Consider the following 16,458-nt stretch of genomic DNA (forward strand, 5'->3'; position numbering starts at 1 on the left):
GTTTCTGTAGCTCCTGCATTGACTGGGACAACTCACAATATAAGTGGTGTGGTTTGGATTTTTAACTGTGTTTTAATAGTGTTAAAAATGTAATTTTTAAGAGCTGGGAGTGGAAAAATGCAGTGTTAATCTGAATTTGAAAGCTGAGAGCCTTGTGCTGCTGCTGTTACCTTAAAAAAAAAAAAAGTCAATAATTAGTAGGCATCAGGTGCCAGTCAGACAACTGTCACCTTGTCCTGGGAGGAGCCAAGATCAAACAGGAACGTTTCTTCTTTGTTTCTTTTTTTCCCCCTTGCCCCAGAATTTGTGCTCTTAAGTAACACCTGCAAGCACAGCAGCTGCTTCCTGTACGTTTTCGGTGCCTTTGTCAGATCCTCATACAGTTATTTAAAAAAAAAAAACACTTGAGTTTCACTTCTAACTCATTTTCTTAATCAAGGCTTTCCTTTCAAAAAGAATTTTACCAGTTTTACCTCTTCAATATTTAGGCAATGTTTAACTTACCTATAGCTTTTATATATATATATATAAAATACTGGGCCACAACATGCTCCTGCTCCAGTTCCACCACAAGTTTCCTGCACAGAGCACAGCTGGCTTTGGCTTCAAGTTCTTGGATATTTCAAAACTGTAAATCTATGCCACTTTTCTTTTCCAACATCCCCTTCCAGTGGCCTTATTTTTGGTTTAATTCAGTAGTAACATGACATAGCTCCATGACATTATTTACTCTCTGGATTAGACAAGTCAAACCCACCAGTAAAGTGAGGAATAAACTTGCAGGTAAATACCCCAAAATAACCTCTCTCAGCTGCTTTTACAAAGCACCAAATTTTCACGTGTTTTGGGTCTCTGATGTTGTGATCCTGTGGATCTCTCTAACATCAATTACCCAATGCTTAATTAATTGTAACTGACTCTGTCTTGTGTGACATCAAATATATTTGCTCTCCAACTCAAGGACTGGAGTGAGAGCTGATGCAGATGTGCATCCAGCACTATGGAATACATCCATGATGGAGCACCATCCCATTCAAAATACAACAGGAAGAGAACAAAATATGTTTCTTGAAAGTTACTCCCTTGTATTTGTGTGCTGCTACTGGTTGGTTGGGTTAAGAGAATGATATGTAAAAATATTTTACTTCAAAGGTTCTAAAAATGCATTTCAAGGGACCACAGGTGGGGAATGGAATAAGGAAAGAACAGGTTGGATTTAAAATATAACACAAGTACAGCCATTGCTGTTCACATCAGAATTCATGCTGGGCAGGGGCGAGAAACAACTGTGAGAAGGAAAAAAGATAAATCAGAGAATGGTTTGGGTTGGAAGGAACCTTAAAGATCATCCAGCTTCTCCCCCCTCCACGGGCAGGGACACCTTCCACTAGCTCAGGTTGCTCCAAGCCCCCTCCAACCTGGCCTTGGACACTTGCAGGGATTCAGGGGCAGCCACAGCTTCTCTGGGCAACCTGGGCCAGGGCCTCCCCACCCTCACAGCCAAGAATTTCTTCTCAATATCCCATCTAACCCTACTCTCTGTCAGCTCGAAGGCTGTTCCCCTTTTCCTGTCACTCCAGGCCCTTGGAAATAGTCTCTTTCCATCTTTTTTGTCGGCTCCCTTCAGGTCCTGGAAGGCCACAATCAGGTCACCCCAAAGCTTCTCTTCTCCAGGCTGAACAATCCCAGCTCTCCCAGCCTTTCCTCCCAGCAGAGCTGCTCCTTCCCTCGGATCCTCTTGGTGCCTCCTCTGGACTCGCTCCAACAGCTCCATGTCCTGGCTGCCAGATGCCAAAATCCTGGCTCCCAAAGTGAGGGAGGTGGCACTTGGGCAAACCTGCTGGTTCTGGACGGGTGATGTCAGTGCAGCTCTGCTGCCTCGAGTGGGGTGGGAAATGCTCCTCCCCAAGAAGGTGTTCGGGGCAGCCGTGGTGCCCCCAGGCATCACCCACGGAGCTCCGCTGGCACTGGAGGAGACAAGGGTGTTCCCAATCTCCTCCAGTGTGGGCACAGCACCGACGCTTCCAGCTTTCTGCCAGCGTGAGGCACACTGAGCACGGTGCAGGGCAGTGCACTTTGAATCACAGAATCAATTCGTTTGAAGGAGACCTCTGAGATCATCAAGTCCAATCTGTGACTAATCCCTACCCTGTAAACTAAACCCTGGCACTGATTGCCACATCCAGTCGTTTCTTGAACAGCTCCAAGGATGGGGACTCCACCACCTCCTTGGGCAGCCCTTTTCAATGTCTGACCACCCCTTCAGTGAAAAAATTCTTCCTCATGTCCAACCTGAGCCTCCCCTGGCACAGCTGGAGGCCGTTCCCTGTCCTCCTGTCCCTTGTTCCCTGGCAGCAGAGCCTGACACTCTCCCGGCTCCCCCCTCCTGTCAGGGGGTTGCAGAGCCAGAAGGTCCCCCCTGAGCCTCCTTTTCTCCAGGCTGAGCCCCCCCCCAGCTCCCTCAGCCCCTCCTGCTGCTCCAGCCCCTTCCCCAGCTCCGTTCCGTTCTCTGGACACGCTCCAGCCCCTCAATGCCCTTCCCGCACTGAGGAGCCCAGAACTGGACACAGCACCGGAGGCGAAGGCCTTGGCCCCGCGGCACACGGTGCCCGCTCCGTCACCGCATCACGGCGGGCCATCGAATCTCGGCGCCTCGCCGCGGGTCCCCGGGAAGGGCCGTTCCGGGCCGCGAGGGCCGAGGCGGCAGCAGCAGCCCCAGCGTTCCCGGGGGCGATTTAGCGGCATCCCCGCGGCCGCCGCCGCTCCCCCGCCATGCCCTGAGCGCCGGCGCCTCACGGCGCGCTCGCCCCGCCCACCCAGCCGCCTCACCCGCCGCCTTCCCCGCGCGACCCTTCCGCGCCCGGTCCCCCCTTCCCCTCCTCGCTCTCTTTCCCCGCCACCCCCTCCCCGCCGCCCTCCCCGCCGCCTTCCCCTCACCCTCCCCCGCCGCCACACACGCGCTCCGCTGTTTCCCCGCCGCTGCTGGAGCGCGTCCGAGCGCGGGGACTATTTTCCCCCCGCCCCCCCGCGGGCGCGCCCGGCGGAGGTGTCGGCGGCGGCGCCGTGGCGGGTGGTGCGGCGGCGATGGCGGCGGCGCCGAGGCTGCGCTGAGGGGGGAGAGGGAGGGAGTGCTGAGGGGAGCGGGGGGGCGGCCGTGAGGGGAGGGAGGGAGGGAGGGAGGGGAGGCGCTGACAGCGCCGTGCCGAGCCGGGCCCGCCGCCCTCAGCCCGCCATGGCCGAGCCCGCGGCCTCTTCCAGCGCTGGCGCGCCGCTGCCGCTCATTGAATCAGGTAACAGCGCGGGCCGGGGCGAGGAGGTGCCGCCGGTGCCGCCATCTTCCTGCCCCCCCCTCCACCCTCCCCTCAGGATGGGGCACGGCCGCCCCCCGGCTCAGTCCATCCCACGGGTCTCTCTCTGTGTTTCTCGTAGAGCTTTACTTCCTCATCGCCCGGTTCCTGAGCACCGGGCCCTGCCGGAGAGCGCTGAAGGTGAGTGAGTGCGGCGCTCACCGGGGCGCGGGGATCCCGCGCTGCCCGCCCGGGGTCGGGGGGAGGTGGGAGCAGCCGCGCCCCCCCCCCAGCTCTGGAGAAGCCAAATCGTGGCTCGTCCCTCACTCTGTGTTTTTTTTCCCCCTTTTCCTCTGCAGGTGCTGGTGCAGGAGCTGGAGCAGCACCAGGTCTGTGTGGGCTCTGATGAAATCCCGCTGTAGTTAAAAGTTTCCCTTGCAAGTCATTCAAGTTTCTGCCGCTGTCTCAACTTTTCCCCCGCCTTCAACACACACATTGTTTTGGATGTGATCTGTAATCCCTCCTTCCCCTTCAACCGCTCACGGTTTTTGTTTTTCCTTTATTTAGTTGCTTCCTAAAAGGTTGGATTGGCAAGGAAATGAGCATTATAGAAGTTACGAAGAATTGGTGAGACTTTTACCTTTCAAAAAAACCCTTCTGATTATCGTGTTAACACTGATGTTAGACCCCCCTACCTTTAAAACTAGGCCCAAACCTTCACCTTCCAGTATCGCTCTGGCTCTGGACAGTGGAGTTATTTTAGAAAAGGGCCTTTAATTTCTTTACATCAGACTAACAAAAACACAAGCGGTGGTTTAAATTGAGGATATTGTTTACATAGCAGAGGTGGAGCTTGGCGTTGTGCAGTGGTAGATGCCGCTGCCTACACGCAGGCAGGAGCCAATGTGCACCGAGGTTTCATTTCGGAGTTTCAGGGGCAAGGTTGTGAGGCACGTTTTGATTTGTCGGTATTTATTTTGCTGGTTGGCTTCTTTCAGCCCCCTCCAACAGATTAGGAAATGAAATCGCTGCTCAGAAAGCCGAGGGTTGGCAGTTCTGGTGCCTGTGAATGTGCTCGTTATCTCTGGCTCCTCGCTGGTCACTGCTTTGTTTCCACATGCCGGAAGGATGGGGATGATCTCTCTCAAAAAAAAATGTACTTTCTGCCCTCCAGGGCTGATGTTGCTTGCTCTAAATGTTTTCACAGAAGGGAGAGCTGTGTTTTGGTGCTTAATTTTGCTGCTTTTTAAGTGGCAAAGTGTATTTGGCAGTTGAATCTCGTGAAGTGATGGTCTGGGGGTGCCTGCCCAGGGTGGTTTTTATCCTGCCTTATTCTAGTTGGTTTTGTTTTCTTTAAAGAGGTGTTTATTCTTGCTTTTTTCCCTCCTAAGATTCAGACATTCCAGGTTAATTGATTATTGTAGTTAAATCCCTGTTGTGGAGCACTTAAAGATCTCAGGATCCTATTTGAGAAGGAATGAAATCTTATTTAAAACATTTTCCTAATTATTTAAATGTTGCTCAGAACAATAAATTTGATTCCATTTCCTCTTCTTGTCAGTGTGGTCAGTCGAGCAAATGAGCTTTTAGATGAGTTTTTTAAGTCACTAAGAAGCCTAGTCTTGCTAAACAGGAATATCTTCAAGCTCTGACTTGAATTTAGCAAAGATGAAAGCAGGATTAAGTTTAAAAGGGGTTGTTGAGAGTTATTTTGTTGGTTCATTGTTGGTTTTTTACCCCATTTCTTCTGACAAAAAGTGAGGTGTTGGGAGATGAATTGTGTGGATTCTTCTGACTTCAGGAGTGGTTTTTAGCTGAGATTATTGTGCATATACAGTTGTCAGATTAATTCTTTAACGTGTGCTGCTTCTGCCTCTTTTTCCTGCACATTTTAAAAGAAATGTCTACACAGGGCAGTAGTATTTCAGAATATCTAAATTAATCTCCTAAACTTTAATTTCTGCTTTTTGAGGGGTTTTGGGAACCTCTTGTCCCACTGTTCTCACTCTGAACTTGCAGAGACCACGGACAGATGCAGTCATGGGCTGTAATTACTTCTTATCCTCTGTGTTCCTCATGGCATTTTAAAGCTTTAAAATAACTGTTCCTTCCAAAATTTGAGCGAAGCTACTTTAAAAAGGAGAAGGGTTGCAAGGTTTTGCATGCAGGGATTGCATTTGGAATATACACTTCCTGCTGATGGCATGCAAACAAAAAGGGTTTTAATGCTTGGCAGAAAGTGTGCTGAGCTTTCTGTCCTGAGTGCTGTGGCTGGTACTGCTCTGTACCAGTTCAAGAGGCAAAACTGGTGAAGAAACGATGAAAAAGTGCATTTTGTAATCTTTGGACTACCAAAGGTATTTCTTATAATTGATCTTAGGCATCCCATGAGCTGATTTTCTTGGATGTATTTGCTCGTGGGATAATGCAAACTATTTTACTGGTGTTCCCACCTCAGGAATATAACCTGTGCCCCCACAAGCTTCAAGCCTGGGTTTTTATTACTAAAACAAGTGCAAAGCTGTGGCTTTAACTGTGCATTCCCAACGCTCAGTGTGCACTTGGGCAGCTTTTTGTTGCACAGGTCTTGCCTGATGCATTTTCATTCCCACTGCTCTGAGGAGGGAGATCAGCCTTGGCAGGACTTGGCTCATCCAGGCTCAGTCGTTCAGCCGAGGGAGCAGCAGCAGCAGCACGAGCTAGTTCTGCCTGTGTTCTCAGCTGCCTGGGCAGGAGGCCACATACCTGTGTTGGTGTGGCCCTGTGCCTCTCCTGGCTGGATGGGCTGGGAATTGTGTGGCTGCTGGAGCAGCAGAGTGGCTGCTGGCTCTGACTGGTTTCTCCGTGGCCGGATCAGAGTGGAGGCAGCACGGGACTGATTCACACCTCCCCAACAGCTTCAGTTCATGATCCTGATGCTTTGGTTTACCTGAGGCTGTTCAAACCCTCCTTTGCATCTTTACCTTCTGCATTGTTGTGATTGACTTTAAAAGAATTAGGGGGTTTTTTTTCATAGAACACTCAGAAAGAAGAGGGTGAAAAAAGTAAACCCCACACACATCTGTTCTTGACTGAGCCATCTGAGTGTGTGTGGGGTGTGTGGTTTTTTTAGGTTGTTTAATGCAGATAGTGTGGGATCATTCCTGAATGTAGGGATGACTGTTGTGATCCTTTTGGTTTAAGGAAGTAGGGCAGACTTGTGTAGTACTGGTTTTTCAAGGAAGCTATTTCCAGGGAGATTGTACTCAAACCTACTAGTTTGCAGTTCACTGAGCAAGTGCTGTGTGGCTGAAGGAGTAGCTGCACAAATTCTTGTGCTTGATTGCAACCAAATTCTCCATGATCTTGAGTTATGAGGGTTTGAATTTTAATTCTCATTTTTAATGCAAATAATTGGGTGAAATGGGCAAAGACACTCACTTGTAGGGTGCCACAGAGGTGGTTATTTGAAGCTTCCAGTAGTAAAATACTGATGTGCAGCGAGTTACTGTTTTGCTGCAGTTATTTTTACTACAGCTCTCCCTTGCTTGTAGAGTCCTCACTGAATTTACTAGATCAGAGCTTAACAGGATTGATTTTGGTTTGTAAGTTGAACTTAAAGTTTTAATTTATTTGATATACCTGTGAATGTTGATGCTTTTAGATTCATCCGTTCTACAGATTTTTTTAAAACTTAAATTCCTGTCAGGTGCTGTCCAACAAGCATGTGGCTCCAGATCATTTATTACAAATTTGCAAGAGGATTGGCCCTATCCTGGATAAGGAGATCCCACCCAGCATTTCCAGAGTCAATTCCTTGCTTGGTGCAGGGAGACAGTCATTGCTACGGACAGCAAAAGGTAAGGTTTGGGGTTTTTTGGGATGGGGATGATCCCATGTTAGATGTGCATAGTTAAGAGTTTGGGAATGCACTGAAGAAAATCATCTGTAATTTAGGGAGTGGTTGGCAATACATGACCTTGTACTTTGATACAGAGTAGATTTTAGTGTTGATTTACCTCTTTGGGTGTGCCCCAGGCAGGGGTGTTGATGTGTCTGTGTGAGTTCTGTTGGGTAGCTGGATTCTGGGATGTGGGACTGGTTTATGGGGTTTACTGGTGTGTTTTCAGTTACCTGCCCTGCCTGCTTTAAAGATTGCACAGGGATTGATGGGGACTGTTCTGTCCTGGAAATTGGGATTGCAGTTATGTCAGCAGGAGTGTCAAAATAACTGTCAGTTTGAGATTTTTTTTTTTTTTTTTTTAAGAAGGGAGATCTTGGAATTATTGGATGGTTTGGGTTGGAAGAGACCACAAAGCTCATCTCATTCCAACTCCTCTGCCATGGGCAGGGATACTTTCCACTATCCCACATTGCTCCAAGCCCTCTCCAGCCTGGCCTTGGACACTTCCAGGAATCCAGGGGCAGCCACAGCTTCTCTGGGCAACCTGTGCCAGGGCCTCCCCACCCTCAGTGGGAAGAATTCCTGATATCCCATCTAACCCTGCCCTCCTTCAGCTTGAGGCAATTCCCCCTTGTCCTCTCACTCCAGGCCCTTGTGAAAAGCCCCTCTCCAGCTTTCTTGCAAGCCCCTTTTAGGTACTTAAAGACTCTTGAGATCATCTTGTTAAGTAATTTCATCCTAATAAATATTAAATAAATCTTAATTAAATTTCTGAATTAATATTGATGAGAATGTGAAAAATCTTCACAGCTTGGTACTGAGGACAAGTAGCAAAAATTCAGTTGAAAAGTTAGTTTTGCATTGGTACCATCCTTTGGGAGTAATTTCAAAGTTTCGTGGTTGGTTATGTCAGTGTTCCCTCCTTCTATTGTTAAATGGATGTTCATTAAATGGATTATTATTAAATGGATTATTATTAAAGGGATTATTATTAAATGGATTTTTTTCTCTCCTCTGATGCTGCTCTGTTTGTGAAAAGTTTGGGGGCATTCCTGGTTTTTTAGCGGGTTCAACCCTGTGTTTGAGGCCACCTTTAGATGGGCTCTTTGGAATTGCATCTCTTTTGGCATTTTTGACATGTGTCTATGATGAACTTCAGCCAAGTGGTTTTGCAGATTGCAGGAACACTGTTTGGAAGGGCTCTGCATTTGCTGCTCTCCATCGAGGAAGACCCCCTGAAATGCCTGTGAACTATGGCACCCCCCCAAACCTCGGTAAGCTCTGCTCAGCTCTCACCACTGCTGCTGGAGCACACTTAAAATACTGACTTTTACACCAAAAAAATGCAAATACAAAGAAACCTGACTGGATGAAATCTGAAAATCGCTTCCAGTTAAGTCTTTAAGTAACATATTAATGGAAGTTGAATAAAACTGTGGTTTAGAATAAACCTATTTTAACCATGATTTCTTTGTGTTCCAGTGGAAGTGCATCGAGCAAAGCAATTAACTGGCTATGCCAAGTTCAGCACCTCATTCCCAGGAAGTATGTACCAGCATGTCAAGATGCACAGAAGGATCCTTGGCCATCTTTCCTCTGTGTATTGTGTTGCATTTGACAGGACTGGACACAGAATATTTACTGTAAGTTGATGAAACACATCCCAGTGGGAAGGGTTTGAGGTGGATGCTTGGAGCTGGATGTCAGTGGGGCTGAAATGCAGCTGATCAGCTCCCTCTCAGTGGAACAATCCACTGGAATTAAAGGCCAGCAACGTGCAAGATGTTGTTGTCTTTACTAAATATTTCTTTCCAGGGTTCAGATGACTGCCTGGTGAAGATTTGGTCGACTCACAATGGCAGGTTGTTTGCCACATTAAGAGGCCACTCAGCAGAGATCTCTGACATGGCAGTGAACTATGAGAACACCATGATTGCAGCCGGGAGCTGTGACAAAATGATCCGGGTGTGGTGCCTGAGAACCTGTGCTCCAGTGGCTGTCCTGCACGGGCACACAGGGTCCATTACCTCCTTACAGGTAGGGGCTTTTAAGTGTTCTTCTGAAATTATTTCAGTGGGAATATTGAAATCTGGACATTTAAAATAATTGTGTCAAAAAACCGAGTAAAATAAAACCCCAGGATAAACTGCTTAAAAAGCAGCAAATTCCTTGCCTCTCTGGGATTCCTGAGTATTTAACTGAAGATACAAACTTCTTCACTTAGGGATCCCTACTTATAATATTTGGGCTGTTGGAATCCAAGGGAATTCCTGGGAAATACCATGTCCTCCTCTTTGTTACTGGAGACACAGCAGGCTGGTTTATGTGGATGAGAGTCCTGATCCAGCATGTGATTCCTACAACTGCTGTCATACAGCTTTTTGTCTTAATCTCAAAAATATGAGTTACTTGAGAAGCACAGAGATGTTCACTGGGGCGTGTTGTGTGTTTAAATTTGAAGGCCTTGTGCTCCATGATGTGCTCTTGGTGGTCTTTTGGATTCAGTCTCATTTTGACCTTTATAATCCCTTATTTAACACACAGACTGGTGGCTCAGTATCCAGCTTTGCTGTGTTTTCCAGTGGGACCAACAGCTCATGTTGAGAGGTGAAGAGCTGCTTGTGAAGCTCAGTACAAACAAATAATTTTGCATTTTTCTCTGCCTCTGAGAGTAGTCTTCCTATCTGCAGTTTCTGTGGCATTCATTGCATTTTTGTTTGGGTTTTTTTAATGCCAAAATATTTATTTGAGGTGCTTCTCTTATTATAGCGTGTGGATTTATTTTAATTTAAGATTTCTTAGTAATACTATAATTGCACTATGTACAATTTTTATGGCTGTTTCCAACATTAGTAACTGATGAACAGTTTAATCACCTTGTGTTGTGTAAAGTTTTCTGCTCTGTGCACAGCAAGAAATCCACATCTTAAAGAAATATTTCTGAGGAATATCTATAAAATCACATGTGATGCTGAGTTATACATTCAAACTACCTCATAACTCATGCTCTGCTTAATTATAGAATTTTTGGGGTACATCTGTCTAGCCAGACTTTCTTTTTTTCATTCAGTCTGCTCTGCTTATTAGTTTCATTCATGGACAAAACGTTCAGTGAATGACTGTGGTTAGTTAATACTTCAAAACCAAACCACTGAACAAACTGGGTTTATATGATGCAATAATTGAAATGCAGACCACAAAGTTATTTCAAAGTGTGGAAGATATTACTTTGTAAACACTAAAAAATGATAGTTTAAAATTGTTAGAGCAGTGTTAATGTTCAAAAATCCAAAAGCAAATCAAGGTTTTACGTGAACCTTTTGAGAAGTTCATAACCAGTTTTTCAATATTTCTTTCCATGTGTGTCTGATTTCCCTTTATTCTCTGTAGTTTAGTCCAATGGTGAAAGGCTCCATGAGGTACATGGTCTCCACTGGTGCAGATGGAACTGTTTGCTTTTGGCAGTGGGATACAGATTCCATGAAATTCAAGTATGTAAATGGGCTGCTGCTGAACCTCTTATGCTGTTCTCTGCTTGAGTAAAATAAGTAAAACCCTAAAAAAAAAATTGGGTTTGTCGTGAAAAAATGTTGTGGAAATAATTAATTCCATAATTATTTTAAAGCACCATCACTAGTTATGTAATTCACAAAATTATGTTGTCCTGGGAGATTACTTGAAAAGTATATTAACTTCTTACTCCACTAGAAGTACAAAGGAGTACAAAAAGAATGGCTGGAAATGTAAATATGTTGCAAAGCATAATAAAGCTTCTTGTTTGTGTTGGGTTTCCAACAGTCCTGGAGTTTTAGGGTGCCTCTTACAGAACTTCCATGCAGAGTGTACATGTCCAGGATATCTATATGTGATTGTACCCCCAAAAAATTAGATTATTACCAGAAAAAAAAGGTCCAGGATGATTAGTCTTTGTCTGCTATTGTGCCATATCATGAGAGTTGGTATGAAATGATCCATTAAATAAAGCTCAGTGCCTTAGAAAGCAGATTATATTTTATTCTTGTATTTTAGCTTTTTAATTCAAACTTGGGATATTAAGGTAGTAGAATTGCAGAAAAAACTATAAAAAGCATAGTCTCATCTGAAGAATCTTTTAGGGCTGTAAAACAGTGTTTAAACTGCATCTTTAATTATTTTCCTTCTAAAATTAATTTAAAAGACTGTGTGTGAGGTAACCATTGTTAGTTCATGCATGGACTTAAATGACTTTAAGCACTGGTAGTTCTCAAAGATTTACAGATGTTACTGTGTCTAAGAAGTCCCTGCTATGTAGAGGTTTGAAGAAACATCCCTTTATGTTTTGAACTGTTGAGAAAAGCCAAGTTTTGGGTGGTGTGGCCTGTTCAAAGCATCTTTTCTTTTTTGAAGCAACCGGCCACTGAGGTTCACAGAGAAACCCAGACCAGGGGTCCAGATGCTTTGCTCTTCCTTCAGTGTGGGTAAGTCCTGGACTCCAGGTGGAGTGATTTCTCTTCCTTCCTCAGAAATATAAATATAAAATTTGGTTGTGACAGCTTTAAAATGGACACAACCTGCAGCTGTGAGTAAAGAAGTGTATAGGTGTATATTAATTATGACATAATGAAATCATGGGGCTTCCCTCAGCTAACAGTGAAAAGCTGTTAAGAGAGTGATTTGACAGAAGTAAAAGTCACCTGATGTTTGTTTACTTTTTCTCCATCTCTGCTGGATTTTTATTTTTGTTTAATCCCCTGATACAGTGTCAGGGATTTGCCAAACAAGTTCTCTGAGATCCCACAGTCCCCAGCAGTGGAGGTGGTTCCTGCCAGCAGGAGCCTCCTGATTTTGTGCCAGGAATGGTTATAAAGATCCCTTCTTTCCTAAGGATCCACAGATGTACCTGTAAATGTGCTTCACTCCTGGCTTGCAGTTTTCTTTCATCCAGTTCATGGGGCTTTCTGGGAATTTCAGAAATAAAATAACAAATCCAAGTGTAAATTGTTAACATGGTCAGGGTAGAGCCCAAATGAGACCCAGGCTACAGTGAGAGTCACCTACAGGATTCTGATCTTCCAGAGCCATATTCCCCATCATCAAAGGCCTCTGTGCAGTTTAGCAATAGGAGTTTCACTCTTGTTCTAAGTTAAGAATTTTTAAAATCTTTGTAACTCTGATTTATTTTTACTGTGGCTGAGAAAACTTTCTGGGGCAAGAGGGGGATTTCCTTGCATGTGTGTCAGAGGAAGAGCATAAAAAATGTGCTGTTCTTCAAATAGTTGTGGGTTGTTTGGTTTTTTTTTATTTCAATTAGAGATAGATGATGGTGATCTGCTTTAATTTCTTACACAGTAGCTTAGTTACTGCTTGATTTTTACAGGTGGTATGTTTTTAGCAACTGGCAGCACTGACCATGTCATCAGGATGTATTTTTTTGGCTCTGAAACACCTGTGAAAATAGCAGAATTGGGAAGTCATGCTGTAAGTAATTAGTTAATTAGTCACTTCAAGCAGTAATGAAGCCACAAGGTAACGTTATAAGTGGGTTTTTAGCAAGGCTCTCAATTAACTTTGTTTACCTTTATGTGCTTTCTCTAATATTGAATCTGATTTTCTGTTGCAGTGATAAGGTTTGGTCAATACATATTTTGTATGCAGAGAATTTCAGCTCTGAAAATAAAATGTGTTACCTGTTTTTCCCTATTTCTCCTGCAGTTTTTATTGTGATAAAAGTGAATAATAGTTTTCTTTCTTTAAGGAGTGTGTAGGTAGAAGTGGAAACAACACATTCCTCAGCATTGGCCTATGGCATTGGGAATATATTCAAATATGATTCAGTTGGCAGCCAGGTTATTTAATCTGTTAATCCTTCATGTTTAATTTGGACTGTTCAGGAAACTTGCATTTTAAATGCATTAATGCTTAGTGAATCCTGGGCAGTATTTGTTGGATTTGGTTCTCCTTGCAGTTTAAAACTCTTCAAAATTATAAAATATGCAGTTCTTTCCTTGTTTCAGATTTTACTGAGCTCAGATTTGTCAAAAACGGTATTTCCTGTTTAAAAAAACACATTTTTCTAACAAACTGTGCTTTTTCTTACAGGACAAAGTTGACAGCATTCAGTTCTCCAATGGTGGGGACAGGTATGTTGAAAGATGCTCAAATGTGAACAGAAAAATGCATCATTTTGGAATTAATAATAATTATTGTTCTTACCTGGATGTTTCCAGTGAGAAAAATCCACATATTTAGAAGTCAGAGGGGAAATTTGGAGTGATCCAGGAAAGCTTCATTTACCTGGAGGAATGTTACCACTTTTTAATGTACCCAGTGTATTTGTGGCTTCATAAACCTCCTCTTCCCCCTCCTTTCCCTTCCCTGTCAGGAAATATTGTAAAGGAAATAGGAAAAATGCAGTGAAAATGGTCAAAAATAAATTATAATCCTTTTCATCTGATTTCCTCTTGCCTCTATTTCAGTATCTGATACTCTGCAATTCCTTAAAACACTTCATGAAAGTGTTGGAACTGAGGAGTTGAGGATGAAGTTGTGAATTGAGTTTAACTTTGGAACTTGCTTCTTTATTCTTCATGTTTTGACAACTTTTCTTAGTTCAGAAAAACTCTCTTTGTTTCTGGAAAGAAAGTTAAAGGACAGAATTCTCTTGCACACACGTGGAAGATTTCACTTCTACGACTCTTCCATTGCAAAACTGATGTGGTGGTGTGCAGCTCTAAATATGCTTTAAAGCAAATACTTCTGAAAATAAATTAACTATATTTTAATGTTTCTTCAGGTTCATAAGTGGCAGCAGAGATGGAACAGCCAGAATCTGGCATTTTGAGCAGGCAGAATGGAGGAGTATCTTGTTGGACATGTCTGACCGATTGCTGGGGTAGGTGGAGAGGGAGTTGATTTCTTGTTTTGTAAAGTCAGAAAGATTGAAAAGCTCAATTCCTCCAGCTAGAGTGAGCCTTGGCAACATCCTGGCTGAGTTCTGTGCTGTCTGGAGGGATGAAATGGGTGTTTTGCTGATGTAGTAATTGCTGAATTTGAGGCTGTGCTTGGAGAAAAGCAAAAGTGTTCATAAAGATTTCAAATGGACTCTGGAAAAAAGTGAACAGAAAGTGCAATCTCTCTTCTCTGTCTGGATTTCAGACACCTGGTGTGTCAGGGGAGAAATATTTTTAGATCAGTAAAAATAAAGTAGGTGGTAATTAACCCATTTCCAGGAGAGGTTGTGACTTGTGGGTTTCCTCAAGGGCTGATCTTGCTGACTCTTCTCATTTTGTGCTTTAAAAAAGGTGTATTAATGAAATGCTGGTGGCACAGCCTGAACAGTGGCATTACAGATGAAAAGCAGGGGATTACTTGCTGGATAAACCTGAAGGGTGGATAATTTACAGGAGCACAGAATGCTCAGTCAGCTTCCCTAGACCCTAAACAACAGTTGATTTGTAGGTGATTAAATGAGGTTTTAACAAAGTGATTTGTAGGTGATTAAATTAAAAGCCAAGCCTTGGGTACAGGAGTTGATTGGAGGGTGATTTCCAGCTCCTCTTGTGATGCAGCCACGAAAAATAAACATGATTTTACAAAGAAAGGAGGAGTTATTAATAATGTTTGAGATTTAAGTGGGGTTGTGGAGTTGGGAGGGTCTTTGTAAGAGAGGCCTCCTGTTGACATGGAATACAGATAATCCTGTGGGAAGGTGTGTTCCAAGGAAAGCTTGTTTCCTCACTTGGACTAAAATGCTGAGGGGGAGTTTTACAGTATCCTGTGAGTGTATTTTGGGGAAAGAATAAGGAAATAGATTGAGGTTGAAACAAAATATTATCTTTGCTATATTTATTTGAGGACTCAGGAAAAAACCCTTGGCTAATGTGGAGATCGGCTTCTGAATCAGTTAATTTGGAAAACCTGCCTGAAAAAAGTCCCAAATTGTAGAGGATTTCTGTTAGGACTGTAATTGTAGAAGAGCCAAGATTCCATGGAAAAGAAAAGCCTTTTTGCCTGGCATCTCAAATGGGAAAGAGATTATCGTGTCCTCTGAAATAAATGTGCTAAAAATCCAGATTTGCTTTAAGTGAAGGAAGTTTATGGACAAAAGTTTCAACCCAAGTTTAATTATTCTTCGTTTCCCTTGTCTGATCATGAGAAGACAGGTTATTTGTCTGTATTTTGAGGTTGAAATGTGCTAATTAAAGCTACCTCTGGCCTGTTTGACTCTTTCAAACAGTGACACTTGTGCAGAAGAAGACAAATTCATGAAGCCCAAAGTGACCATGATTGCCTGGAACCAAAATGACAATTATGTTGTTACTGCTGTGAACAATCACCTGCTCAAAGTGTGGAATTCCTGCACAGGGCAGTTGCTCCATGACTTGGTGGTATGTCCTTTTCCTTGCTTTTTGAAGATTTTCCTGGAATTGCAGTGATGTTTGTGCTGAGTTCCTAATTAGATCCCATTTGTCTTGGAGGCTCTGTATGAATGGTGCAGCAACTGTGATGGTTTTTTGGAGTTTTTTTTAACCAGAACTCGCTGTTTCCTCCTGCATTTGGATTTTCCTTTCCCCAGGTGCTGCTGAACTTGTGGAATAAATAAAAGGTTTTGTGCAGTAATTTGCCCATTGAATAATTCACAGTCCTCTGGCAAAATATTTCTACAGTTTTTGCTTCAATCTCAAGAATTACTACCTTTAGAATGTAAAGCCTTTCTGGCTGCCTGGGGTTTAATTTTCCAGAGAGGATGGGGCAGGACTTTGGTAAATCCCTGTTGTATGTACTGTAAATATCCTGCTGATGTGGCTTTTCCTTCTGATGTGCCATTTGGAATTCCAGGGCCATGCAGATGAGGTGTTTGTCTTGGAGACCCATCCCTTTGATTCCAGGATAATGCTGTCTGCAGGTCATGATGGCAACATCTTCATCTGGGACATCACCAAAGGCACCAAAACCAAGCATTACTTTAACATGGTAAGACCTTTCTTAAACACCAGTTATTCCCAACACATACCAGCTGAAGGAATTGTCAGCAACACTCACACCCCCTGCACCTTTTGGAAAAAAAAACCCAAAAAACCCAACCCCAAACCAGCAAAATTTATGTTCATTTTTTCCTCAGGGCTTTTACCTTTGAATTTCCTGCTTATTGCAGCTTTTCCACTCTTTGTTACTAAAGAATGCCCCTCATTTGTAGGAGCTGTTTTCCTCAGCTGAGGTGCCAGCTGAAAGTTTCTGGTTTAGACAATCATTTGGGGAGCCTTGGGGACAAATATTTGTATTTTCCACTGTCTTAAAAAGTATTTTATT

The 16,458-nt window shown here is 43.7% G+C and overlaps 1 protein-coding gene across 1 annotated transcript in view; it reads left to right on the forward strand.

The window, feature by feature from the left end:
- Window positions 1-3,173: 3,173 nt before the first annotated feature.
- BRWD1 (bromodomain and WD repeat domain containing 1) overlaps window positions 3,174-16,458 on the forward strand; it is a 46,645-nt gene continuing 33,360 nt past the window's right edge. Inside the window, exons 1-15 of the mRNA XM_064647057.1 lie at window positions 3,174-3,290; window positions 3,430-3,488; window positions 3,647-3,676; window positions 3,855-3,914; window positions 6,976-7,126; window positions 8,346-8,444; window positions 8,653-8,813; window positions 8,986-9,207; window positions 10,561-10,661; window positions 11,557-11,627; window positions 12,527-12,627; window positions 13,249-13,289; window positions 13,943-14,041; window positions 15,386-15,536; window positions 15,988-16,122. Coding sequence (XP_064503127.1) covers window positions 3,233-3,290; window positions 3,430-3,488; window positions 3,647-3,676; window positions 3,855-3,914; window positions 6,976-7,126; window positions 8,346-8,444; window positions 8,653-8,813; window positions 8,986-9,207; window positions 10,561-10,661; window positions 11,557-11,627; window positions 12,527-12,627; window positions 13,249-13,289; window positions 13,943-14,041; window positions 15,386-15,536; window positions 15,988-16,122 — 1,539 coding nt within the window. The 5' untranslated portion in view covers window positions 3,174-3,232. The remainder of the gene's footprint in view (window positions 3,291-3,429; window positions 3,489-3,646; window positions 3,677-3,854; window positions 3,915-6,975; window positions 7,127-8,345; window positions 8,445-8,652; window positions 8,814-8,985; window positions 9,208-10,560; window positions 10,662-11,556; window positions 11,628-12,526; window positions 12,628-13,248; window positions 13,290-13,942; window positions 14,042-15,385; window positions 15,537-15,987; window positions 16,123-16,458) is intronic.

This window comes from Pseudopipra pipra, chromosome 2, assembly GCF_036250125.1.
Source record: "Pseudopipra pipra isolate bDixPip1 chromosome 2, bDixPip1.hap1, whole genome shotgun sequence".
In the NCBI taxonomy this organism is placed as follows: domain Eukaryota; kingdom Metazoa; phylum Chordata; class Aves; order Passeriformes; family Pipridae; genus Pseudopipra; species Pseudopipra pipra.